Source organism: Mustela lutreola, chromosome 8 (genome assembly GCF_030435805.1).
Source record: "Mustela lutreola isolate mMusLut2 chromosome 8, mMusLut2.pri, whole genome shotgun sequence".
In the NCBI taxonomy this organism is placed as follows: domain Eukaryota; kingdom Metazoa; phylum Chordata; class Mammalia; order Carnivora; family Mustelidae; genus Mustela; species Mustela lutreola.
In genome coordinates this window covers 130,989,645-131,015,970 of record NC_081297.1, presented here as the reverse complement: position 1 = coordinate 131,015,970, position 26,326 = coordinate 130,989,645, and the positions used below count along the sequence as shown (strand labels likewise).

At 35.2% G+C, this 26,326-nt stretch overlaps 1 protein-coding gene across 3 annotated transcripts in view; it reads right to left on the bottom strand.

Moving 5' to 3' along the window:
* Positions 1-1,546: 1,546 nt before the first annotated feature.
* The window catches only part of GAS2L3 (growth arrest specific 2 like 3), a 40,482-nt gene continuing 15,702 nt past the window's right edge, over positions 1,547-26,326 (bottom strand). For all 3 annotated transcript variants that reach the window (XM_059186641.1, XM_059186640.1, XM_059186642.1), the window contains 7 exons: positions 21,461-21,629; positions 19,885-20,000; positions 17,521-17,662; positions 12,416-12,479; positions 11,610-11,748; positions 7,143-7,250; positions 1,547-5,596 (listed from right to left, as the gene is read on the bottom strand). In XM_059186641.1, the coding sequence (XP_059042624.1) occupies positions 4,289-5,596; positions 7,143-7,250; positions 11,610-11,748; positions 12,416-12,479; positions 17,521-17,662; positions 19,885-20,000; positions 21,461-21,629 (2,046 nt within the window). In that variant the 3' untranslated portion in view covers positions 1,547-4,288. The remainder of the gene's footprint in view (positions 5,597-7,142; positions 7,251-11,609; positions 11,749-12,415; positions 12,480-17,520; positions 17,663-19,884; positions 20,001-21,460; positions 21,630-26,326) is intronic.

The window sequence follows — 26,326 nt, the reverse complement described above, 5'->3', positions numbered from 1 at the left end:
GGAAGATTGGCTATTAATATAATCAAGCGTTCTGTGAGTTGCAAAGTGCTTTGTAAACCCAAGGCTCCTGAATGTGAGAACCACTTTTTTCTTCATTCTATCTCCACCATTCAGTAGGTTTTACTAAATGATGATCTGAGTAGATACAAGTACCCAATACTATCACATTTGACCACTAGAGGTCCTCCACAGTCATACCCAACATTAGTGTATTATATTCATTCATTCCAGTATAATTTACCGAAAGCAACTTAAGAAAGTTGGTTACATTAAATAAAATGTATTATATGAAACTCTAAGGGACTATCCACAAGAGATTAATTATATTAACCTAGATATCACATCCCGTGAAATAAGATTTGTGCTAACCCTGACTGAACACCCAAAATAAAGAAAATATTCTGAATTAATGTTGTATCACAGCAGTCCTGCAAAAACAAACCACTTCACCACCATACATACTTCTTTTAAGATAAATCATGGTAGGGACGCCTGGATGGCTCAATCAGTTAAGCATCTGCCTTTGGCTCAGGTCATGATCCCAGGGTCCTGGGATGAAATCCTGCATCTGGCTCCTTCCCAGCAAGGAGCCTGCTTCTTCCTCTGCCTGCTGCTCCCTCTGTTCGTGCTCTCTCTCTCTCTCTCTTTCTGACAAATAAATAAATAAAATCTTTAAAAAAAAAAAAAAAAGACAAGTTAATGTCCACATCATATTTAGTGGCTATTTGTATTCTGTTTTATGGTTATACCAATATTACTATGTGCTATAGTTAACAAACTTACTGCTAAATCTTTGCATGTATTATTTCTTCAAGATCAAGTCTTGTGTTTTTCTATAAGAAAAAAATCAGTATATTTATAGGAAAGCAGCTTAAATTTAATAAAACATTTCTTTATATTTTCATATTTACTGGCAATTGTTTTTTAATGTTTTCATAATATTCCCCCAAATTTCATAAACTCATGAATTTAAGTTTAAAATTTTACACACACAAATAGCTAGAAAAATATAATAAGAATTTTGCCCAAGTGGTGTTTTCCTGTTTTCTTTTTTGAAATATCACAGGAAATACTTAATGAACACATATTGAACTGCTTTTTATAATTGCTCTGATCGTGAATATACAAACATGAGTATTTCAAGACTCTTTTCACTTGTGTCTGAGTGTGAAATCAAGACAAAGGCACTGGAAATTCCTACTGTCAGGAGCCTTCCATGAACATAAGACTGGTGTAATCTACTGAACTGTACTCTAATAACTCTAATAATTATTTCTATTATCTTGGTAATTATTAAGTATGAGCCTTATTGAGACAAACTTCTAACAGATACAGCAACTTAGGGAACAAATTCTGCTATTTAATGGCAGAATCTTACAATTTCCTCGAAGCAGTGAAGTGAATTCCACGAGTATGAAAAGGGCAGTTTAGGTAGCAAAATCAAAACTATTCTCAAATTATGAGTGCTTGATATATGCAATTTCTCACATGAACCGAGTGATCAGAATTCATTTCCAACACACAAAAAAGCACACTGAAAACTTAGTGCATATGTTTAAGTTTTAATACTTGAGAAAACAAAAGTTAAAATCTGATACAAACACTGCTGCACAAGAAAAGAATATATACACATTTGAATATCAATAGAGTCAGTATGTGAACCTGGATGTACAAATGTATCAAAACAACCTGTTATTGAAGGCCTTAAAGGAAGTAAGAGATTTTTAAATCAGATAAGGATTAAAAGATCGCAGAAGGAACAGTAACTGTTTCTCAAAAAATTTCCCTTGTCCACTAGGAATTGTAAACTCTGTGTGACATGGAAAGTTAGAGGTCACATAATGCATCAAGATATTTTGAAGACGTAAGACATAAATGCCCACTGTAAACCCAAACAATCTAAAAATAACCAGCATTTCATTTTCCTCCTAAGATCAAATTGATATACCAGTCATGTTCACAAATTTTGGCAAAGCAAAATAAAAACTCGTTCCATTGTTTTTTGAAAATACATGTTATTTCTTCCACCAGCTGCTTTAGTAATTTAAGCTTAATTCATTTTGTTAAATATGAAGCATGAAAAATCTTATAAAATCTTGCACTCTTAGTTAGAAGAAGTGAAAACTTCTTTCCAACTTCAACACTGTATTTTAATAATTGTGAAAATGATCAAAAACAATATATTTGAAGGTCTTTAAGAGCACTTCAAAATATATTTGAAGAAAGTATTTTTCAACTGTTGTTTATTTTTAAAAATCTTTATCTTGGAAGGATAAGCTTCAAAGGTATCTTGAAAGGGATCATGCAACATCAATATAATTGGAGAAATTCCCTACTGATGAAAAATAGGGTCATTTATAAATTAACTTCCAATTTTCTAAAAAAAAATTCTTGGAATTTATGCCAGATGCCTATGGGATACTTTTATTCCTGATTATTCTCAATACAAAAGTTACTGTTTAATACTGTAAAATCTACTTTATTTCATAGGTTGGTTGGAATAGCATTATTTTTTAAGTTCTAGAAGTTACCAATACCAAAATATTATTTGATCTTATGAGGGAATAAACTTCTTGAACATTAAATTTTTTCTCTTTGAAAGATGCATTAAACATTTCTGATTACTAAAAATGTAAAGCTTCTAGCACTTCTTGAACACTGATTTCACTTTCCAAAAATGTAAATATTCTCTCAATGCCCAGAGCAACAGAACTCAACCAAGTATTTGGTGACTGTCTCTTTTAAGAAGAGAAATATCAATTATTCCAAAAACTAGCTTGCCTATATCTCTGATTTTAACTGTATTCCTCAGACAAAAGATCACTTCGTTTTATACAAAGTTTTCTTGCTTTATAATCTACAGAATGTTAGTGAGCTTAAGATGATTATCTTATAATTGCACATTTGTGTAAACCATTGTTTTTCTTTAGAAAACACATTTTAGCTTAATAGGGAAACACAAACCTCAATATTGAATATAATAACCTATGATAACTGATAATACTATAAAGTCATTAAACACACCCCAAAACTTCTGAAAGTACATTAATGATTTTTTTAAATAGCCATAATCCCTTAAAAAACAAATTATTTACAAATATCTTAGAGCAGTGGAACCTATGCAGTCATTACATGATGTGGATATGTTCCTTGGAGAGTCTACCTACAGAGCAGAAAACACTGCATTTATACTGTCCACTTGCCATTGAAAAACTGAAAGCAGCATGATTTTATGAAAGAAAATTAATATAATTGGAAGGGTCTAATTAAAACTGGCATTGTGCTCTCTAAAGAAAAATAATAATCACATGATAGAATTTTTATATAGCATCACCATAAGATGCTTTAGTAACACCTTAATTTTAGGATTGTTAACACATAATTCTGATATATAAAACATTATTTTAATGTAAAAATTCATATCTGTACTCAGAGGAAACTATAGTAAAAATATTTTTAATATGCGAAAAGTTACTAACTCAGTTTCCCCTTTCACATTGCACAGCATTCATCTAAAATATAAGGTGTAGATTCTTATAAATAACATATAAAAGTCTTGGGTTTCTTTTTGTTTTTTTACCAATTTCAGTTTATATGTCAATATCTAATGGTTTTTTTTTTTACCAAAAATATAATAAAATATTAACAACTTTAATATAAGCCAGTTAAAAACCATTCCTTCTGATTTGGAAAGCTTAAAATGTTAAGTAATAGAATTCTACCAACCCTAGAGTAATGTCAAGCTAATCAGCAGCAGCTATTGGTACTTAGTATTGTTCAATCAGGTAATCCTGATCAAAAAATTAAATTAGGTGCCTTTTGTAAGACAAGTGCCAAACCGTTGCTATTTTATCAAAATGCAATAACTAATATTAAGATTAAGAGCACCACTGTTGCTATTAGCCAGTATAAAACCTCCATATTTAATACATATTCAAAAATTCAACAACTATAGTTATAACTCTAGTAGTGTTATTTAGCTCTACATTTCCCTTAAAGGGCAGACATTAACAAAGATGCTATGTATTAAAAATCATATCAATATCTATTATTAATAAGAACATTTTGATGATTTTACAACTGTCTGCCTCAAAAGGGTACCTCTGGCGAATTCAGAAATGTGAATTCTGATGCACACTCTACCCATCCCCAACCTCCAACCCTCACCTTCCTGTGCCTAATATCTGAACCTATTTGGACAAACACCCACAGGAGAAAACTTTTAAGATGTGATGCTAACATATTTCACTCTCTTCTTTTCCTGTTTTCTTAAAGGATGCATTTGTACTTATTTTCTAGGTTTCTTACTTCCAGTCATAACAAAATAATGGTCATCGTCTTCCTTTTTCTTTGTGGTAGGTTTTTTATCTCCACTAACTGCTTCCTTACCAGATGAGGGTGGTTTCCTGGCTGCAGCTGGGGCTTTGCCACTTTTTGGAGGCCCTTTTGCTGAATACTGGCTCTTAGTGGCCATCTGTGCTGACTTTGATACAGGTTGTGTCTTGACAGAGGACTGGGGAAGACTCATGAGAGACAGTGGGGTACGGCCAGGGGACTTCAAGGAGCTGGGTCCTATCTTCTGGGATGGACTTTTATTCTGAGGCTGCTTTTTGGCAACTGAAACCATATTCTTATCTTTTGATTCCTGTGCAGTTTTTGTAGGTACAACTGAGGATACAGACAGTGGCTGGTTTAAATTTAAGGCTGACTTAAGCTTGTGTGCTGGCATTGCCCCAGCTTGTGGGGCTCTATCAGAGGGCTGAGACGGTGTTCCTAGACTTGTGGGTATAGTTTTGGAACTGGATTTTGTTATTTTTGCAGGGGAATGGAGAGAGGGGGAAGGTTTAGGCCTTACATGTATATTTGCCATAGGTGGCTTTGGATGCTTTGACGATGAATCTGAATGTGCCGCTGAAGGAGACTCTGCATTATCCCTGGAAGATTTCAGAGTGTGTTTCAAATGCTTTGGTTCAGTTTTTCCAGAAGACTTATTTGGCACAAGTGCAGACTCAGGCACATCTCTGGGCTTCTGGGCCATAACAAGATTGGCCTGAGAAGTATCGTGTGATGAGATAAGTTTTCTCAATGACTGAGATTCACAAGGTGTGGTTCTGGATGAAGCTGGTGAAGAAGTGCTTTTACCTACTGCTTTGATTGAAGGGGCCTGTGGTTTCTTTGTGATGCCTTTTGAAGATTTGAGCTTAAGATGAGAAGATGATGCTGGAGAATCTGGCAATTTGGAACGGACTGACACAGAGCCCAGATTCCCTCCTTTCAGGGAAGATGCTGGCAGCAACCCATCCAGTGGACGTACCTGCTTTTCTTTGCTTCTTGGAATACCAACTGGCATGCCAGGTTTTGATTTTTGTTTCTGAAACATGTTAACAGCTGACAAAGGATTCATTTCAGGAGGCTGAGGTGTCCTGGCAGACGAATCAGGTACATTTTCATTGGAAACTCCTTTTTGAAAGGCTAGAATTTTTTGTTCTAGTGTAGCAAATTGTAATATTCGACAGGGATCATATTTAAGCAAAAATCCTTGAAGAGTATCCCAGCCTCCACCAACACGGACCATGACATGTTTTCCATGAAGCATCTTTTCCCCCAAAAGAAAGTAAAAAAACAAACAAATAAACAAAAAGCCCATAAGGTTCACAGTTCCAATTCATTAGCAATCACAACCTGTGATGTTTATGATCTATGAAATTGAGAGTATTTGCCAGCAGCTTCAATATAAATTGATAGTCTATTTCTTACATTACTAAAATTATCAATTTAATTCATACTGAATTGTGCAATTAAAATAGGTCCTCTAATTTGTAAGAAATATTTTTGCACACAACCTGCATCCTAAAAATCCAAATTGCAAATATACAAAATTGCAAGGGCAATATTGTTCAATAAAGAGGAAGAAAAGAGAAAGGAAAGGCAGAAGGAAAGGAAGAGAAGGAGAAATGAGGACTTACAGAAAATATGCCTCATAATAAAGAAAAAAATTATGGAGGAAAGATAAAAACAACTAAAACTTGTACTTTGCAAATTAATAAATTACTTTCATATATATAATTTAGCAATTTAACCTTTCAAAAAAATTAATATAATTTACAATTTAGTCCTTCTTTGCCGACAAGAAAATTATGGCTCTGCAAAGTTGAAGAAATTGTCTCAAATCACACAGCTTGAGCCTGGCCTCAAACATACCAGGCTGCACAACTCAAATGGCGCTTTTGTGCAGCCAAGATGCATCCTGGGTAGGCCAGCATAGTCCCAGCTGATTTTCAGGTCCCTATCCACTCGGCAAGCAATTCTTCACCATTGTAGGAGATTGCCCTGCAAACATTAACTCCAAATCCCATGCTCCCATCATTATATCAGACTGCCTTAAAAAAAGAAAGCTAATTAAAAAACAAAAAGTCTTGGAAATGTTTCTAAGCAAGTTGGGCAGGGTGTGAGGAGGTAATGATAACATATGAAATTTTTAAATATGGATGGTGAAATATTTTTAAATATTTTTATATTATATTCCTAGATTGGAAATAAAAGTGGACAGAATGCCAAACAGGTGAAACTTCAATCTCTTTACCAATAAAGGGGACAGTTAATCAACTGCAGATCACAGGTGGGACAAAGGAAGGAAATGAATATGCACATCAGGATATTGGGAAATACACTGATGCTGTGTCAAAGAGAAAAGGTTTGATACTTAAGACCCAATCTATACATTATTATAAACTGCAACATTTCAACTTCCTTTTCTTATTACTGATATTTAATCTTATTACATGTACTGTTTTAGTTTTTTCTTCTTATTATAGGAAATCATGCCTTTTTAGAAAATTTGAAACATGGAATAAAACAGGTTGGGTACATAAAGATTTTTTTCCCCACAATTATTTTAAATGTCTGAATAGTCTTCGCTATCCTTAGTAGTTTATTGTGTTAAAGGTGTCTACCAAAACTCGTATGTACTCGTGAAAGCAAGTATTCCATATTTTTCCTGTACAGTAAAATTCTTCCATCAATAACACTCCCTATTGAATTTTTTTAAAAAGTAAAAGGCAAGCAAAAGGAATTTGGTTAAACAATAAATCCAATTTCAAAATAAGACCTCTATGGAAATAGGATATAAATGGTGGACTCACTCTTATAAAGAGTATTTTATCCCCAAGTCGGTACCGTCCTTCAGATAAGTACTCAATAGAGAATCGATGGGAACAACTGCAGGGGGGGTCTTCAGCAATATGTTTAACCTAAGATTAAAAACAAACAAAATTTAGTGCTTATGACAAAAAATATTTAACATTAAAATGCAAGGTTTATTTGATAGATGGGAAATCAAAAGATAAAAATTTAAAGACAGTTGAACCATTTATTATTACCTCTCCTTTACTTGTTGACAAATACTGAAATTAGGATTTTTTAGAAAATAATCTCTACACCCAACATGGGGCTTGAACTCATGACCCTAAGGATCAAGAGTCACATACTCCACAGACTGAGCCAGCCAGGCTCCTGGACAGATACTGAGGTTAGACGTTAACTAATCTAATAAAAGCTGACAGTGACAGCCTTTTTCCTCTCAGCTTTCAAAGTGGGCTCCACACCCAAAGTAGGGCTCAAACTCAGGACCCTGAGATCAAGAGTCGCATGCTCTGCTGACTGAGCCAGCCAGGAACCCTAGGGATGAAGTCTGAGGCTCCCTTTCTCCCTCCCTACCCCACCTCTCTCCCTCTCTCTCCCTCTCTCTGCCCAAGTCTAATCAGGGTCCTAGTGGATTCACTGAGCACTGGAGGTCTGTGAATCTGAACAACAGGAAGGTCAATTCAAAGCACATTCATTAAGTCATAGGAAACACAAGAGTTTATTATTGAACTTGAATTGTTTTATGCCCTGGATTAATATATCTGTGTCAAGTCAAAGACAGGCCAGTCAGATAAACTTAAAGTAGGAATTCGCACTTGTCCCTTAACACTATGCTAAACATTTGGAGGGGGATATCTAGATTGTTCCAAAGTTACTATTAAAATAACCAGAGGCAATTTTATATCTATTCACCCAAGACTGGATGAAATTCTAAACAATTCAATTCAAGAGGCATTTTTCTAAAAGTGCCCACTTTGCTTCAATAGTCTGCTAAGTAGATGAGAACTGGAGACAAGTCCTTACTTCTATCCCTCAAGGCGCTTACAGAATTTTTAACTGCAGTAAACATCTAAAAAATTATAAAAATGAATATAAAAAGAAGTTTAGGAGTTCTATATTTAAAATAAGGAAATTATTATAAACTGATTAAAAAATAAAAACATCTGGGGTGCCTGGATGGCTCAGTGGGTTAAGCCTCTGCCTTCAGCTCAGGTCATGATCCCAGGGTCCTGGGATCGAGCCTCGCATTGGGCTCTCTGCTCAGCAGGGAGCTTGCTTCCTCCTCTCTCTGCCTGCCTCTCTGCCTACTTGTGATCTCTGTCAAATAAATAAATAAATAAAAATCTTTGAAAAAAATAAAAATAAAAACATCTGTTGAGATGTTTGAAAAAAAAGTTGCTATCAGTCACCATGGAAAATATTTTGTTTTCCTAAAAATTACATTTTTGGAAAAAGCAAGGCCATGAATATTTTTCTCAATTGTCACACAGACTATATCTACACAAACTCATTAATTGAATTTGCATATGATATTAAACCAAAGTCTCTTCAGATACACCTAATTTAGCTAAGCACTGATAGAAATCCATGACTGTCTTCATTATCTACCCAAAATGAACAGTCACAGGTGGATTCACCAGGACATGATCACAAGGTCCCAGAATTTATCTTCCCACATCATTCATTTAACAAATAATATGATCATAAATAGAACTATCATAAGCCATTCAATTATGTTTCTCTTGTTCATAGCCTAGTATATATGCATGTGTACACACACATTCATGCTCTCACACAGCACAGGCATAAATAAAATGCCTAAACGTAAACTGAACATGGGTACAGAATTCACAATTATTAGAACTATTTACACATGTTAACCAAAGTAATCTGAAAGGAGGTATTTTTTCAGTCACTACTTTCTATCAATAAAAGTTTCATAAGCATCAGAAATATAGCTGAATACAGCACTCTAAATAATGAATCAGATGATAATTACTCCTTACATTAAACACAATTGCAAAATCTGTAGATCATGGATATAGAGGTGGACACTGAATGTATTCAAATACCATATGCATATTAAAGAAATGTGTTCTTTTTTAGTGTTCACAACAAGAATGTAGACATGAAAAGTCACTTGCTTTATTTGTTTAAAATATCCAAATACCACTTACATTCAGCAGTAAAAATTAGCATTAACCCACAATCTAAAGAAAGGAGTAAGCCTAAAAGAAGTGAGAGCTATGGATAAAGAATGTTCTCTTCTGGTTTTATCTACTGTATTATTAATATTAAAACACTAAAGGGGGGCACCTGGGTCGCTCAGTGGGTTAGAGTCTCTGCCTTTGGCTCGGGTCATGATCCCAGGGTCCTGGGATCTAGCCCCATGTTGAGCTCTATGCTCGGCAGGGAGCCTGCTTCCTCCTCTCTCTCTCTGCCTGCCTCTCTGCCTACTTGTGATCTCTGTCTGTCAAATAAATAAATAAAATCTTAAAAAAAAAAACACTAAAGGAAACATAAATTAAAATAATCTACAAAAGCACTAATCTACTATCGATTATTTTCCTTCTTTTTCTTACAGTTTGTCCATATATACATACTTTTCACAAAATATTTTTCTTGTTGCTACACAGTCTTCATAATGATCACATATAATGATTACTCTGTTAAGATAATGAATCCTAATTCACCTAGCCATTGCTCTGAGAGTATTCATACTGCTTTTAATTTTCACCATTATATATAGCACAAAAAAAACTTTCATTTATTCTACTTTTTAATTCCCCTTCAATTGTAAAAAAATTAAAGAGGAACATTTTTGTGGTATTTGATAACCATTTGTCAGCTGTTTTTCAAAGTTTACATCATCTTCCACCACCAGTAGCAATCCCTAAGTATAGTTTTACAAAATTTACCAGCACCAGGTTTTATAATTTTAAGAAATTTTACTAATGAGGCAAGTTGTGTATCTTAATTCCTTCATTCTCAGCAAGACTCAACACTATATTTTCCTCTTGTGTGAACAACAGTCCTTGCCCATTTACCTTCTGGAAATGCTTTTCTTTTAAAGATTTTATTTATTTATTTGACAGAGATCACAAGTAGGCAGAGAGGCAGGCAGAGAGAGAGGAGGAAGCAAGCTCCCTGCTGAGCAGAGAGCCCGATGCGGGGCTCGATCCCAGGACCCTGGGGTCATGACCTGAGCCGAATGCAGAGGCCTTAACCCACTGAGCCACCCAGGTGCCCCTGGAAATGCTTTTCTTATCAAACTGTATATAGTCTTTCCAATTCCTAAAAAAATATTTTGCCAATGTTTTCTTTTTTATTTAATTATCAATATTTTAGTTTATATAAGATTTAAAGTAAGCTTTATTTTTTAACCTATTGCATTATCACTGTGTCACATATGGACATTGACAGTCATCATATAAATCATTAATATAATATAAGTAAGTATATTTTGGCCTGGTAAAGAATATTCAGGCTGACATTTTCTTAAACTGTCTTGCAAGGATATCCAAATCTTTTACTATAGACTTTCATTACATTAAACAAAACAATCAAAGCAACACTTTCCAAATGTTTATCAGTACTGACTTGCTCATTATTTCTTAAATAATTTTGTACATTAAGCACTTTCATAAAATACAACAGTCTGAAAAAGACCATAATTCTAAACAACAGTGTAAGCAAAAAAAATGTTTGCTACTCAGTTCACCTCCATCACTTACTAGACTAGAGTCACTACAGAAGATTCAGCCAAGGACAACTGCAGCTCTAGTGACCTCTACATAACAACGACCAGGTAAAGCTCAAAGACTTCCCAGCTGAGACCCATCATCTAAAAGTCTGCATACATTGTCAGGGGAATATTCCCCAAACCCCATCAATTCGCTCTCAGAACTTTTTCGCCTCCTATATTCTCCACGTATCAGTGTACTATTTACTTAGAAACTTCAAAAATCATCCTAGATTTTCTCCCTCCCTATCAGAATTAGGATTCTCCAATTCTACCTGTTAAATATGTCCTGTTATTGTCCCTTTGACTTCACCTTCACTACTGCTGCTCAAGTTCAGGCTCTCATCATTGTATGCCTGGATTATTACAACAAAACCAATATGACCTCTACATGACCATGAGAGTAATCCCTACAATGTGCAAATCAGATTATACCACTACCATGATTAAAAAAACAATCAATGAATTCCTGTGACCTCCAGTTCCCTTCATGATGGATTCCAGCCTATTTACCTCCCCATTCCTCAACTACATACACATCCATTCCTCATCATACACGAACAACGCATCACCTTTAATATACAGTGCCCTAAACTTGCCAGGGAGTGGTAGTTAATACTGGTATATGTTCTGAATAAGAAACATTCTCTTTTAAACACAGCATCACCTGCAGCAAACTGAGACTCTGACACATCACAACTGAGAAAATACAGTGATTACTTACAGCCTCATGTAGCTCCTCATGCTGACAGCACGATTTCGGAATGCTAATGGAATCTTCGGGCCCAGAAGTATTAAGTAAGGTCTCTTCTAGTTCGATTTCTTTCTCAAGTTTTACTAATACTGGTGGCTCAACCCCATATCTGAAAACCAGTTAGGAGATCTCATAATTCAAGGAAAGTTTGACTCATTCACTTCCCTGCATATCACAATAGGTTATGTCTTATTTTTAAAGTGAAGTCTATTTGATTCTCTTCTACCAACTGTTTCCTGGGACATTTGGAAATGCTTTTTAATATCCCACAGACCATCAAAAATTCAACATATAATCTTCACATTATAGCATTTATTGGGATTACTGGATGCTCCAGTATTCAACTAGAGATCCTGAAAGTCAGCCACCTTTAAAGCTAGCTTGAAAGTAAAGATGGGGCTGAGTCAGGTATGGAGGACACTAAGCCTAAGCCTTCTTATCAGATCCTCTTTGTGTCCAGAAGATTTGCCTTGCCTTCAACTGCTACGAGAGTTTTACATGCTCTTACCTTACTCTTAGTTTAAAAAATTTAAGCAATGACTTTTATAGTTTAATACTAAATGACAACAAGTTAAATGGGTGAGCAGATGCTGACACACGACACAGCTCATGCAAACAGAACAAAGTTAGAAAGGAAGAAAGAAAAGGAAATTAAGTTGTTTTATTTCAATCAAAATTATTTTCTTTTATTTATAAAAAATAGTGCTCTATCTAAAATAAAGTAGCTTTTATAAAATTAGTGACACTGAAATTCTGAAATAATGTGGAATACATACCTCGACACAATTCGACCAATTTCAAGAAGACAAAGATACACCTGTCTTGGATCTTTGTGCAAAACTGTAAAAAAATAAGACCACATATTTTAAAGGGCAAATTAAATAGAGAAATAAATTTCTGGCATAGGAGAAGTAAAAAAAAAAAAAGAATAACGAAGACAGTAGGTTTACTTGTTTGGAGACTTAGAAAAGACATTTTCTCTACATATTATCATCATCATCCATAATTTTTTTAAAAAACTGGCTAATAAGAAGAGGATGAAAATTTAGCATGTACCCTAACTGGTAGCATTTTAAGTCTAAAAGACTAAGGGCTTAATAACATTAAATTATTTATATTTCAGATCTCTCAACAGGAGCTATTATTTGAAGAGATATACCACCTCAATTTTATTCTAAACTATCTTTAGCTTAAGACTATGTGTTAATGGCTTTCTCAAACTTTTTCAAAATCAGAAAAGAAGGAGTACTTCCTAACTCATTCTCTGGGGTCAGTATTATCCTGATACCAAAGCCAAACAAATACATCACAAGGAAACTAAAGACTAATATCTTTTATGAATATAGATGTAAAAATCTTCAGTTTATTACTGGCAAACTGAATCCAGTAGCAAGTGAGATTTATCCCAGGAATGCAAGGTCGGTTCAACATATGAAATCAATCAATATAATCCACTATATTATCAGAATAAAGGAAAAGAAATGTGCAATTATCTCAGGAGACACAGAAAAAGCATTTGACAAAAATCAAATCTTCCTTTCACAATTAAAAAAAAAAAAAGCAGCCTCAACGAATTAGAATAGAAGGAAACTTTATAGGAATGGAAGGAAATCTGAAAATGGATATCTATGAAAAACCTATAGTTAACATCATTCTTAAAGGTGAAAGACTGAGACTCTTCCTCCTAAGACTAGGGAGAAGACAAGGATGTCCACTCTCACCTCTTCTATTCAAAATTGTACAGGAGGTTCTAGGCAGGGCATTTAGGCAAGAAAAACAAATAAAAGACATCCAGATTGGAAAGAAGGAAGGAAAACTAACTCCATTCAGGTAACACTGTCCTTTGTATAAAAATCCCCTATGGAATCTACAAAAGAAAAGTATTAGAGCAATCTTAGTTTCAACAAAGTTGAAGGATACAAGATCAATATACAAAAATCATTTCACCTTATACACCAGCAATAAACAATCTGAAAATGTAATTTAAAAAACAATTCAATTTACAATGTTTCAAGAAGAATAAAGTACTTAAGAACAAACTTCACCAAAGGATTTTATGACTTGTTTATGGAAAATTACAAAATATCGTTGAAAGAAATTAAGTAAGATACAAATAAATGGAAAGACATCCTGTGTTCATGGATTGGGAGACATAATATTGTTAAGATGACAAAACTCTTCAAACTGACCTACAGATTCAGTGCAAGCCCTATCAAAATTCCAACAGTCTTTTTTTACAGAAATTCATACAGAATTATAAAAGACAGAATAGCCAAAACAAGAACAAAGTTGGAAGACTCACACTTCCCCATATCAAAACATACAACAAAGCTACAGTAACCAAGACAGTGTGTTATTGGCATAAGGACAGCCATATAGACAAGTGACTGGACTAAGAGTCCAGAAATAAACCTAGACATTTGTGTTCAGGTGATTTTTAAAAAGAGTGGCAAGACAACTCAGTAAGGAAACAGCAGTCTTTTCAACAGATGGTGCTAGAACTGAATATCTGTATGCAAAAGAATGAATTTAGATCCTTAATTCACAACATATACAAAAAATAACTCCAATGGATTAAAGACCTAAACTTAAAAACTAACACTCTAAAACTCTTAGGAGGAAAAAGAGGTGAACATCTGTGTGACCTCGGATTAGGCCATAGTATTTTACATATGACACCAAAAGCACAGCAGTCAAAGAAAAGATAAACTGAACTTCAGGGGCACCTGGGTGGCTCAATGGGTTGAAGCCTCTGCCTTCAGTTCAGGTCATGACCTCAGGGTCCTGGGATGGAGCCTCCCGCATTGGGCTCTCTGCTCAGCGGAGAGGCTGTGTCTCCCTCTCTCTCTGCCTGCCTCTCTACCTACTTGGGATCTTTCTCTCTCTCTCTATCAAATAAATAAATAAAATCTTTAAAAAATAAAATAAAATAAATTGAACTTCATCAAAATTAAAAATTTTCATGCACCAAAGGACACTATCAAGAAAGTGATAGTAACCCAAACACTGGATGAAAATACTTGCAAGGGCACCTGGGTGGCTCAGTCAGTTAAGCATCTGCCTTCAGCTCAGGTCATGATCCCCTGCTCAGCGGGGAGCCTGCTCCTTCCTCTACCCTTCCCTCCTGCTCATGCTTTCTCTCTCTGTCTCAAATAAATAAATAAAAATCTTTAAAATTAAAAAAAAAAGAAAGAAAATATTTGCAAATCATATATCTGGTAAGGGCCTAGTATTCAGAATAAATAAAACTTACAAGTCAACCAAAAAAAGACAAATAAGCCCCTAAAAATGAGCAAAAGATTTGAAGACACATTTCTCCAAAGAAGACACACCAAGTGGCCAATAAGCCATGAAAATGCTCAACATCATTTGTCATTAAGGAAATGCAAATCAAAATCACAATGAGCCACCACTTCACATATCCACTAGGACAGTCATCGGAAAAAAAGAAAAAACAAAAACCAAGTGTTGGCAGAGATGTGAAGTTGTGCACTGCCAGTGGGAATATGAAATTGTGTAGCCACTGTGAAAAGAATGGTAGTTCCTCAAAAAGATAAACATAGAATTACCATACGATTCAACAATTCCACTTCTAGGTATATCCCTGAGAGAATTAAAAACATGTTCACTCAAAAACCTGTAAACAAATGTAGTAGACAGCAGCATTATTCATATTGACCAAAAAGAAAATACAATCAAAATGTCCATCAGGGGGGTGCCTGGGTGGCTCGGTGGGTTAAGCCTCTGCCTTCGGCTCAGGTCATGATCTCAGGGTCCTAGGATCGAGTCCCGCATCGGGCTCTCTGCTCAGCGGGGGGCCTGCTTCCCTCTCTCTCTCTCTGCTGCTCAGCGGGGGGCCTGCTTCCCTCTCTCTCTCTCTGCCTGCCTCTCTGCCTACCTGTGATGTCTGTTAAATAGGCAAATAAAATCTTAAAATAAAAATACAGTATCTCCATACATCGAGTCATCCAGCCCTATAAAGGAATCAAGTACCGTTGAATGCAATGACGTAAATGAAACATGCTAAATGAAAAAAGCCAGACACAAAAAGCCACATATAGTATGATTCTATTTATTCAAAGTGTCCACAATATGCAAACCCATAGATGCCATCTACAGATGTGGCTCATCTACCTTTCTGTTCCTGTTCTTGAGTTAAATGCTCTAGAAAACTTCTGAAACTTAACAGAATAATGGCATGTATGATGAATAACATAACATGCACACTGACTCCCCCAATGAAAATGGCAGTTCTCCTTTGATTTATGAATATTATCTATTATATACCCAAAGCACAAAGTATACCCTTCCAATGTAATAAGAAGGCCTATATTTGAATCTTAAATTCATACCAAAAGGAATCTGTCTTGAAATTTTTATTAAACTTGTTTTTTAAAAAGTAGCTTTAAAGCATACTTTAACCACAGCATACTTGGGGTCTTTTATTTGCTTTGATTTCCTAGCAAAATGTAAAAATTTAGAGCTTTACCTCTGAAAACCTTTAGTAAGTAAAAATATTAGCTCATCAGTTCAATGCCTAGAAAGCAGTTATTGTTATCAGCAGTGCTTTATTTAGTCCTATGTTGACCTTCAGGAGAGTCAGAAGATGACTGTCTAATTTCTACTAACAATTGGAAATATACAATTTTATATCCTTTCAGAAACAGTAAGCTGGAAACTAGAGAATTCAAAGCATTTCCTCTTTCCTTTGATCTCTACAACTTATATATGCCATTAAATCAACCTCATTGTCAATAAAAATCAGCACACCTGGATTAAAGCAGGGTGCAAAATGGGAAGTAAAATAACAATCCATTACATTTTTTTTTTATTGTATACTGGATAGGAATATCCAGAGGCATATCAAATGCGTAGCAGTGGGAGCAGCCGACCCCACACACAGGCAACAAAACAACAGTGTGCACAGTCAGAAAATTTCATTTTATTTTGTTCTGTTTTTCGTTCATTTTGTCCATTTATGTTTGGTAGGGAACTATGAAAACATGGTTACCTAATAACCTGAGTCTTTGCTTAAGGCAGTGAACTGGTTATTCCTTTTTCTTTAGCCCAGAGAATTTTCAAACTATAATAATACCACCTAAAAATTTGTTTTTTTATTATCACCATGAACCAGCAATTCTAAACAACATCAGTGATAACATAATTCTCTCTACCACGGTATGCTACTACTCCCATGATTTCCGCCCACACTTGGTATACTACTGTTCTTTTCAAAATGTTACAAATTCTATGCATGTATGTGTATAAATGCTCTAAGGAAATATATATATAGTAGTCTAAAACTTAGGTAGCTTTCAAATTAGTCACTGCAAAGACGATTCTATTGACTTAAAGAAAATGAGATAATATGTCAATAATTCTTTGGCAAAGTATGACTTTTAAAATGAATTGTCAAAAACATGAATCGGTTTAGATGATCAACTTGGCAACTGCTGTGTACAAGGTAAATCTAAATTCTGTGAGTATACATCATTTGACCTTTTGTTATTTCTATAATTATCCAGTCAAAAAGAAATTACTAGTAATTTAGACTTTGGTAGAGTCATTCTTGATGAAAACATTAATTAGCAAAGCATTAGTCCAGAACCTTTCCTTGGCCAACTCATTTAGGAAGTAAAATATTTCTAGGGCATTCTAAATATATAAGATATTTAACTATAAATGAAAAGCTTAATCTATATTGTTTAGAATCTGATTCTCCGATTGTTTTACACATATTTGAAATATAAGTTTTTCTAGGAAAATGAGACACGGCCTTATTTGGAAAAAAGTCTTTATTTGGAAAAAAAAAAAAATTAGGCGTGAGACATACAAAAATACCCTAATAAACATTAAACACAATGATCACACCAACACTTACCTAGACCTTCGGATTCAAAGAGGTAAGTCTCATCAACCCCAATGTGCCTGCACCAGTAAAGGAAGTTCGCAGTATTATCTCTAGCAAAGAATGAACCTGAGGCAGCATCTTTCTTACAAGGCACTTTTCCCATTGGAAAATTCTGAAAAAGATGAAAGACTAATTTCAAAAATTCATATCAAGGATATTTTCATTAGATATCCATTTTAATATTACGAAATAAATGTTCAGTGTATTGAATCTGACTAAAAAGTACACGTTAGGAGGAAATGTATCTTCAAAAATTACTTTAAGTATATTCCAGAAAATGACTCATAGGAAGTCAAAATTAGCAGTAAGATCAAGCATCTCTAACCTCGTTCTTCTTAAAATGACACAAGAGTCTTAATTAAAACAAAAAATGACAGTCTAATAATTCCAAAGCACATCTCTAAATGTCTTTCCATACACAGTTCAATACAACACAAAATTACTGCCATGTTAAAGGTTAATGGAACACTCATTTTTGCTTACTTCCTTATTTACAGATTCATAAATATGGTTCTGAGTTTCTTGAGGAGACTGTCAAATAAGGAAGTAGTAGCCCATTCTTAATTCAAGTCTTTGAAAATTAACAGTTACATAGAAACCTAAGTTTTTAACTATCTGGACCAAGAATAGTTAGATAATCCTGCTGAGACAGGGGTTTTAGTTCTGTTTTAAATTTTTACTTGAAAAAGCAATTTATGCTAAGATTTTTTTGCAGTAGGCAGAATGGAGCACAAGTCTGTCTCCCACCTCTACCACTCAGTTCCTCTCTCTTCCTAGAGATAACCACTAATACCAGTTCTTTATATAGCCTTCCTGTTATATTTTCCAGAATTAAAATGGCCTTGTGAGTTCTTCTCATTGTGAACTGAAATCTTCTCACTTACATGTTAGTGAGCATCTCTACACACAAGGGTACACATATCTGTACATACAGAATGCCACACAAACACGCTAGTCTGCAATCTGATCTATATGTGTATGTGTGCATACACACTTAAAGGCTGCAGGCATCTTTTGGGGTGAAAAATAACAGATTAAAATAGTAATTTCTAATGAATAGATAAGCATTCCACTCAGTTTAGGCATCATAATTAATTTTTTTTAAGATTTTATTTATTTATTTCACAGACAGAGATCACAAGTAGGCAGAGGCAGCCGGAGAGAGAGGAGGAAGCAGGCTCCCCACAGAGCAGAGAGCCTGATGTGGGGCTTGATCCCCCTGGGATCATGACCTGAGCTAAAGGCAGAGGCTTTAACCCACTGAGCCACCCAGATGCCCCTCATAATTAATTTTTAACAACTTCTTTATTGATGAGCATTTATGTTGTTCTTTAATTTTTCTGCACAATACGTTTGTGAATTTGTAGTTATTTTCTTAGAATAAATCCCTGGGAGAATTATGTTAGTATCAAAAGATATACTTTACTTTCAATGTGATATATATCACCCACTACCCCCCAGAAAGATGATAGCAATTTATATTTCTACTAACCCTACGTGTGTATCCAGATGGCACACTCACAGACTCCAGATCTCATAGGTGACCCACATTCAATAAAAAGAAAGGAAACCTTATCTAGTTAAAATCATTTGAATATTTGAATATTTCAAATCATTTCAGGGTCAATGGAGGAACACTACCTAAAAGAAATTATTATTCATTCAATCAAATTATAGAATTTACCACCAAGACAAAATATGGGGAATATAAAGATGGTGATGATAATGGTAATAATAATAGTAGTAAAAATAATAACTGTGTCCCAGGAACCATCACAAGCTCTTTTCTCATTTAACTCTCAAAACAAGTGAGAATATGAGGATTGTTCTCAAGGAGATATAACTACTTACTGGATATTTACTTACACTAGGCACTAACCTAAATACCATTTATACATTACTTCATTTAATTTCACTAAATCCTTGCAAATAAATCTGACAACATAAATATTAACTCTCCCATTTTGCAAGATTAGGTAAATTATCTAAGGTCTTATACATAGTTGGGTAGAAGTTTGCAACTTTTCAGATATGATAAGAAATGTACAAAAACAAATTAATATGTACCAAAGTATAAAATCACTGTCAGGGCACCTGGGTAGCACCATTGATTAAGTGTCTGTCTATTGGTTTGAGCTCAGGTCATGACCTTGCTTGTGGTCATGAGATGGAGCCCCACGTTGGGCTCCTGGTTCAGTGTTGAGTCTGCTTCAGATACTCTCTCTCTCCCTCTGCCCCTCCTCCTGCTTGCTCTCTCAGATGAACAGACAGATAGATAGATAGATAGATGACAGACAGATAGATAAAATCACCTCCTGTCAAACATGTTCTTACCCTGGGTTCTCCAGACTCAAAAGTTTTCACCATGCTTTGAAGAACATCAATCAGTTGGCATAGTAGTACTCCATTATCAAGTTCTTCCAATAATCTTTCTGCCTTAACTTCAATACCTAAAAACGTATTTCAAAGTCAAGATTCTACTAGAAACAGTAAATTCAAACAATATGGTTAAAATTTAATTAAATGTAATTAGATTATAGCTGAAACACAAGACAAATATTAGATCGGACTCCAAGTATTCATTCTTAGAAGTTATAGTTAAAATAGATAATGTGAAATTAAGTGAAAGACAAGAGAAACAAAAATATCTGTGATGGAGAAGAAAAAATAAAATGACATTTTATTTCATTTCTTAAAAACCAGAATATTTACTGCACATTACTACTGCTTGCACAAGAAAAAGATTCTCCAAAAAAACATGGCCTTTGTTGTGATTTTAAAATTAAAGATAATAGTATAACAAACGCCTAGGGAATACCAGACTTTTTGCCTCTAAAATCCCTTCTTTAGGATGATTATTATTACATAATAAGCTTTTAAAAAACTATCCAAATCATCAAACTGATATGAGATAATTAGAGTGTATAGTGTATTTAATTATCTTGGGAAGGCCACAGATGAAATTCTGTATTTAAAAGAGAGGCGTCTGGGTGGCTCAGCGAGTTAAGCCTCTGCCTTCGGCTCAGGTCATGATCTCAGGGTTCTGGAATCGAGCCCTGCATTGGGCTCTCTGCTCAGGAGGTAGCCTGCTTCCCCTTCTCTCTCTGCCTGCCTCTCTACCTACTTCTGATCTCTCTCTCTCTGTGCATATATATAAATAAAAATCTAAATTTATTTTTTTAAGATTTTATTTATTTATTTGAGGGAGAATGAGTGAGAGAGAGCATGAGAGAGGAGAAGGTCAGAGGGAGAAGCAGACTCCCCAAGGAGCTGGGAGCTTGATGTGGGACTCGATCCCGGAAGTCCGGGATCATGACCTGAGCCGAAGGCAGTTGCTCAACCAACTGAGCCACCCAGGCACCCTAAAAATCTAAATTTTAAAAAAGTGTTTTTCTGGGAGATAGTTCAGAGCACTCCTAGTCTAACTGATAAAGAAATATGAAGCCAGATATTCTCCAAGCTGACACTTCCTTCTAGGTTTCACATGACTTTGCCCCTCAATCCCTCAGAAGTAGTAATCATTTTAATTACAATATATATTCCCCTCAGAATGTCATGCTTATATGAGATGGGGGGAGCACATCAGTAATAGAGATACCAAATCAGACCTATATATTTACAAAAAAAAAAGGTTTTAACATTAACAGTGAAAATGTTGATTATTCAAAGATTACTATATACCTTTTCTATTAAGCCTCAACCTTTCTTACTATCCAAGCGCTAAGGTTCGGGGTGAATTGAAATATCTCCCCAATAGGAATGTAAGCTTGCAAGAATAAGCATATCAAATATTCCATTCACTAGAGTATCCTCAGCCTCTGGAACAATCACTCCTTAACAAAGAGTAAGATTCTCAACAAATATTTAGTAAATAAAAAACTACAATTTTGAGTATCTCTTTAAGCCTTACCTAATAAACCAGATAGCCAGATCGACAGATCTTCTTGCATGGGCAACAGGGTGGCTTCATGCCTCACAGCTATCCACTCATCATACTGACAAACATCAGCCAAACCTGGCCCATGTCTGGGGGTCAGAGGACTCCGTGGACTTAGAGGCAGGTCTTCTCCAAACCATACCTGAAGAAAATACCAACCAAATGGATGTGACCTTTTTAAAAGTTAGTGAAACCCACACTTATATTTATATGATGAATTATAGACCATACATAATATGCACATGTATAAAACTGTGGCAGTTCACAGAAAGGTTATAAAGTAGAAGCAAACTATTAATCCAGAAACTCGAGACATTTTCAATATTCAATACTGTGGTAAATATAAATGAATCCTTAATCAATGAATGGATTCTACTATTGAACTACAGGATTAAAGTCAACAAATAATATTTTTCCTTCACTTGTTAGCTAACTAAGTTTAATAAATTACTTGAACCACAGCTTCAGCTTCTCAGCTATAGAATCAGTCAATGGTATCTGCCTTACAAGATACATCTTTGTAGCATCTAGCACTGGGGCTAACAACATTTGTTATACAATGGATAAATGAATGAATAAATGCATAAATGGCATTTTATAACTTCTGATCATAATAACAGTGTTATCTTTAAAAAATTCTAAATAATCTGGTATGTCACCTGATTTTTGCAAGGCCCACAATCTAAGAATGGTTTTTACATGTTGTTATCTACGTACCTATGTAATAGCCTCAATTTTGCCTACTTACTCACAAAGCCAAGAATATTTACTACCTGGCCAATCCCAATGTTAAGAATAAAAATTGACCTAAACATAATACCAAACCAACACTTGCAAAATTTTGAAATACAATTAGAAGTGCTTTAGTGTAAGATTATTTAGAGAAAAGACTTTAATTTCTCAATTCAGGAAGGGGTATTTGAGCCCAAGTGAACTGATTAGGGATCCTCACTGGAGGGAAGCTTGAAATGGAGGACCAGAACTTGAGTGATATTAGAGTGTATCCACACATGGGGACAGCCTTGTGCACAGTATTAGAACCTGAGTAGGATGAGGAGGGCGTCCCCAGGGGAAGATGGGGAACATCCTAGTGCAGGGTGTCAGAGCCCAACTGAGCTGAGAAAAACATCAACTCAGGGAGTAGGTGGTAGCAACAATGGGAGATTGTTATATTCACAGGGATTTATCAAACTGAAGCCAAGTTTCTCACAAGCCGTAAAAGGTCAACTCTTTCAGAATAAGAGAAAACTAGAATGAATCCTGTGGTGACTGGAATATCTTACCAGAAAGCAAAGAAGGCTCAAAGAATGATAGGTCAGCAAGAAAGGACTTCTACTGGATAAATCAAGAGCAACTTGAGCATTAGACATTGAATAAAATAGAAAACTATCAGTTCATATAGATATAAATATATGAACAAACTGGGATGTTGATGAGGAATGAGTTTTTTTTTTTTTTTAAGATTTTATTTGTTTATTTGACAGACAGAGATCACAAGTAGGCAGAGAGGCAGGCAGAGAGAGAGGAAGAAGCAGGCTCCCCGCCGAGCAGAGAGACCGATGCAGGGCTCGATCCCAGGACCCTGGGATTATGACCTGAGCCGAAGGCAGGGGCTTAACCCACTGAGCCACCCAGGCGCCCCGAAGAATGAGATTTTTATATGGTTTCAAAGTATTTCCCCACAAAATACTTTCACAAAGAGAAGAAAGTAATTTTACGGTAGAGAAACCTGACAGTCGGCAACTTAAGCAAGTGACAAAGGTAAACACAATCAATAATGGGACAAACAGAAATCACATTCTACCCGAAAGGTTGCAGTGAGAAAACACAGTATCCCTCTGTGATATTCCTGCCAAATATGCATAACCTGAATCTAATCATGAGAATACAACAGACAAATCCAAACTGAGAGACATCTAACAAAATAAATGGTCTCTAATCTTCAAAAGTGTCAAGGTCATTAAAGAAAGCAAAGATACTGTTCTAGAGAGATTAAGGGACATGACATTAGGTGGCAATACTGTACCAATGTTAATATCCTGGTTCCAATTATTTCATTGCTGTTGTGTAGGATGATGTCCTTATTTGTGAGAAATACACACTAAACTATTGAGAGGTAATGGGGCATTAGACTGGCAACTTACTCTCAAATGGTTTAGCAAACAAATATCTCTGTTCTACACTTAACAGCTACTTTGTAGGTTTGTGATTACCTTAAAATAAAGGTTTTTTAATTTTAAAAAGGAGGTATGAGTATAGTTAATACCAAGTGCATCTATTCTCTTCTTGATTTTTAAATGTAGATCATTTTTCCTTCTAAAATATATTAAACTCTTCGACCTCAGCTGCAGCAACAACTTCCTAGGAACATCGCCAAAGGCAAAGGAAGCGAGGGCAAAAAAGAACTATTGGGATTTTATCAAGATCAAAAGCTTTTGCACAGCAAAGGAAACAGTTAACAAAACCAACAGACAACTGACAGAATGGGAGAAGATATTTGCAACAACATATCAGATAAAGGACTAGTGTCCAAAATCTATAAAGAACTTAGCAAACTCAACACCCAAAGAACAAATAATCCAATCAAGAAATGGGCAGAGGACATGAACAGACATTTCTGCAAAGAAGACATCCAGATGGCCAACAGACACATGAAAAAGTGCTCCATATCACTCGGCATCAGGGAAATACAAATCAAAACCACAATGAGATATCACCTCACACCAGTCAGAATGGCTAAAATCAACAAGTCAGGAAATGACAGATGCTGGCGAGGATGCGGAGAAAGGGGAACCCTCCTACACTGTTGGTGGGAATGCAAGCTGGTGCAGCCACTCTGGAAAACAGCATGGAGGTTCCTCAAAATGTTGAAAATAGAACTGCCCTATGACCCAGCAATTGCACTATTGGGTATTTACCCTAAAGATACAAATGTAGTGATCCAAAGGGGCACGTGCACCCGAATGTTTATAGCAGCAATGTCCACAATAGCCAAACTATGGAAGGAACCTAGATGTCCATCAACAGATGAATGGATAAAGAAGATGTGGTGTATATATATACAATGGAATACTATGCAGCCATCAAAAGAAATGAAATCTTGCCATTTGCGACAACGTGGATGGAACTAGAGCGTATCATGCTTAGCAAAATAAGTCAAGCAGAGAAAGACAACTATCATATGATCTCCCTGATATGAGGAAGTGGTGATGCAACTTGGGGGCTTAAGTGGGTAGGAGAAGAATAAATGAAACAAGATGGGATTGGGAGGGAGACAAACCATAAGTGACTCTTAATCTCACAAAACAAACTGAGGGTTGCTGGGGGGAGGGGGGTTGGGAGAAGGGCGGTGGGGTTATGGACATTGGGAGGGTATGTGCTTTGGTGAGTGCTGTGACGTGTGTAAACCTGGTGATTCACAGACCTGTACCACTGGGGATAAAAATATATGTTTATAAAAAATTAAAAAATTAAAAAATATATATATTAAACTTATTGAAGTGTATTTAAGGCAAGTCTTACTACACAAAATAAAAATCCATAACACCATTGTTAATCCAGACAAACTTTGGAGAAAAATAAAAAAAAACAGTTGTTTCCAAGTTCCTATGATGAGAAGCAAATCATTAAAAAAAATCCCAAAGCAAGGGGCGGGGGGCATGAATACATACCACAAGGGGGAAGCAGAAGTAGCAAAACTCAATAAAAATATTAAAAGATTAAAAATAAATAAATAACTTATTAGAGGGCCATTATTTTAGGAACCAAGAGTAGATTAGGGAATGAAATCCTAAATATATAAAGATATTAAAAGTTATAGGAAAAAGACAAGATGTCTTTTTTATTTATTTCTCTGAATTCTCTTAAAATTATTTCAAAGGGAGTATAGCAAAGATTGACTATTTAAATCTTCCTTTCATAAGCATGTCTTATTTTTGTTAGCACATGGTAGTCAGTTAAATATTTGTTAAATAATTGAAGACATTAGCAAATGACTCTTTGCACCATCAAAATAAAGATGTATCTTACAGTTGAAGATATTTTATAGCAAATAGAATGTTATTTATCTTTTAACAATTTGGCTGAGCTGAAAAAAGGCAGAGCAGTTGCAAGTGTTTGTCAAGGAAGGATGTGATACAGTTAGAAGGGTGGTTTTGAAAAAAATTGTTTGTGAAAATGAAGAGGCTGACATTAACAGAAGCCATTCTAATTTCTTGCCACATTAGGGAAAAGAGTATTTGGATTCTCCTATTCTTGCCCAAAAAAGACTACAATAACATGGGCTAGTCAGTACCATAATTCATGTTGTTAAAATTTAGATGTTAACAGCAAAAACTGTATATATAAATGACCTCAAACATGTCAAAGCTGTCATACTGCAAAGACTGTTAATCCACAGGCAATCTATAGATGAGCTTGAGTACATACAAAAACTTAACTTACAAGTAGGCAAACTTTTATGCCCATACACAAATGGGCCTTTTCTCAGTTCATAGCTTTTTGTCAGATTCTCAAAGGGGACTATGTATGACCCAAAAGAGATCAGGAACAATTGTTCATTGATTTTTTTTAGACCGTATGTTTATTTACTAATCAGAATGAACGATATAAAAAAAAAAAGGAGCAAGGAAGATCTTAATGTATTAAATTAACAAGAAATCAGCTAATAAGCTACCTACTGAATGTCTCCTCTCTAGGAGGCACTTATGAATAACTATACAATGGTCTAATATAATTAGCAGAGAAAGAGGTGAAAATCCTACAAAGTTTTCACACTCATCAGAGAGAGAAGCAGAAACATCCATGTCAAGAGTACTCTTAGAAAAGAATTAATAAAGA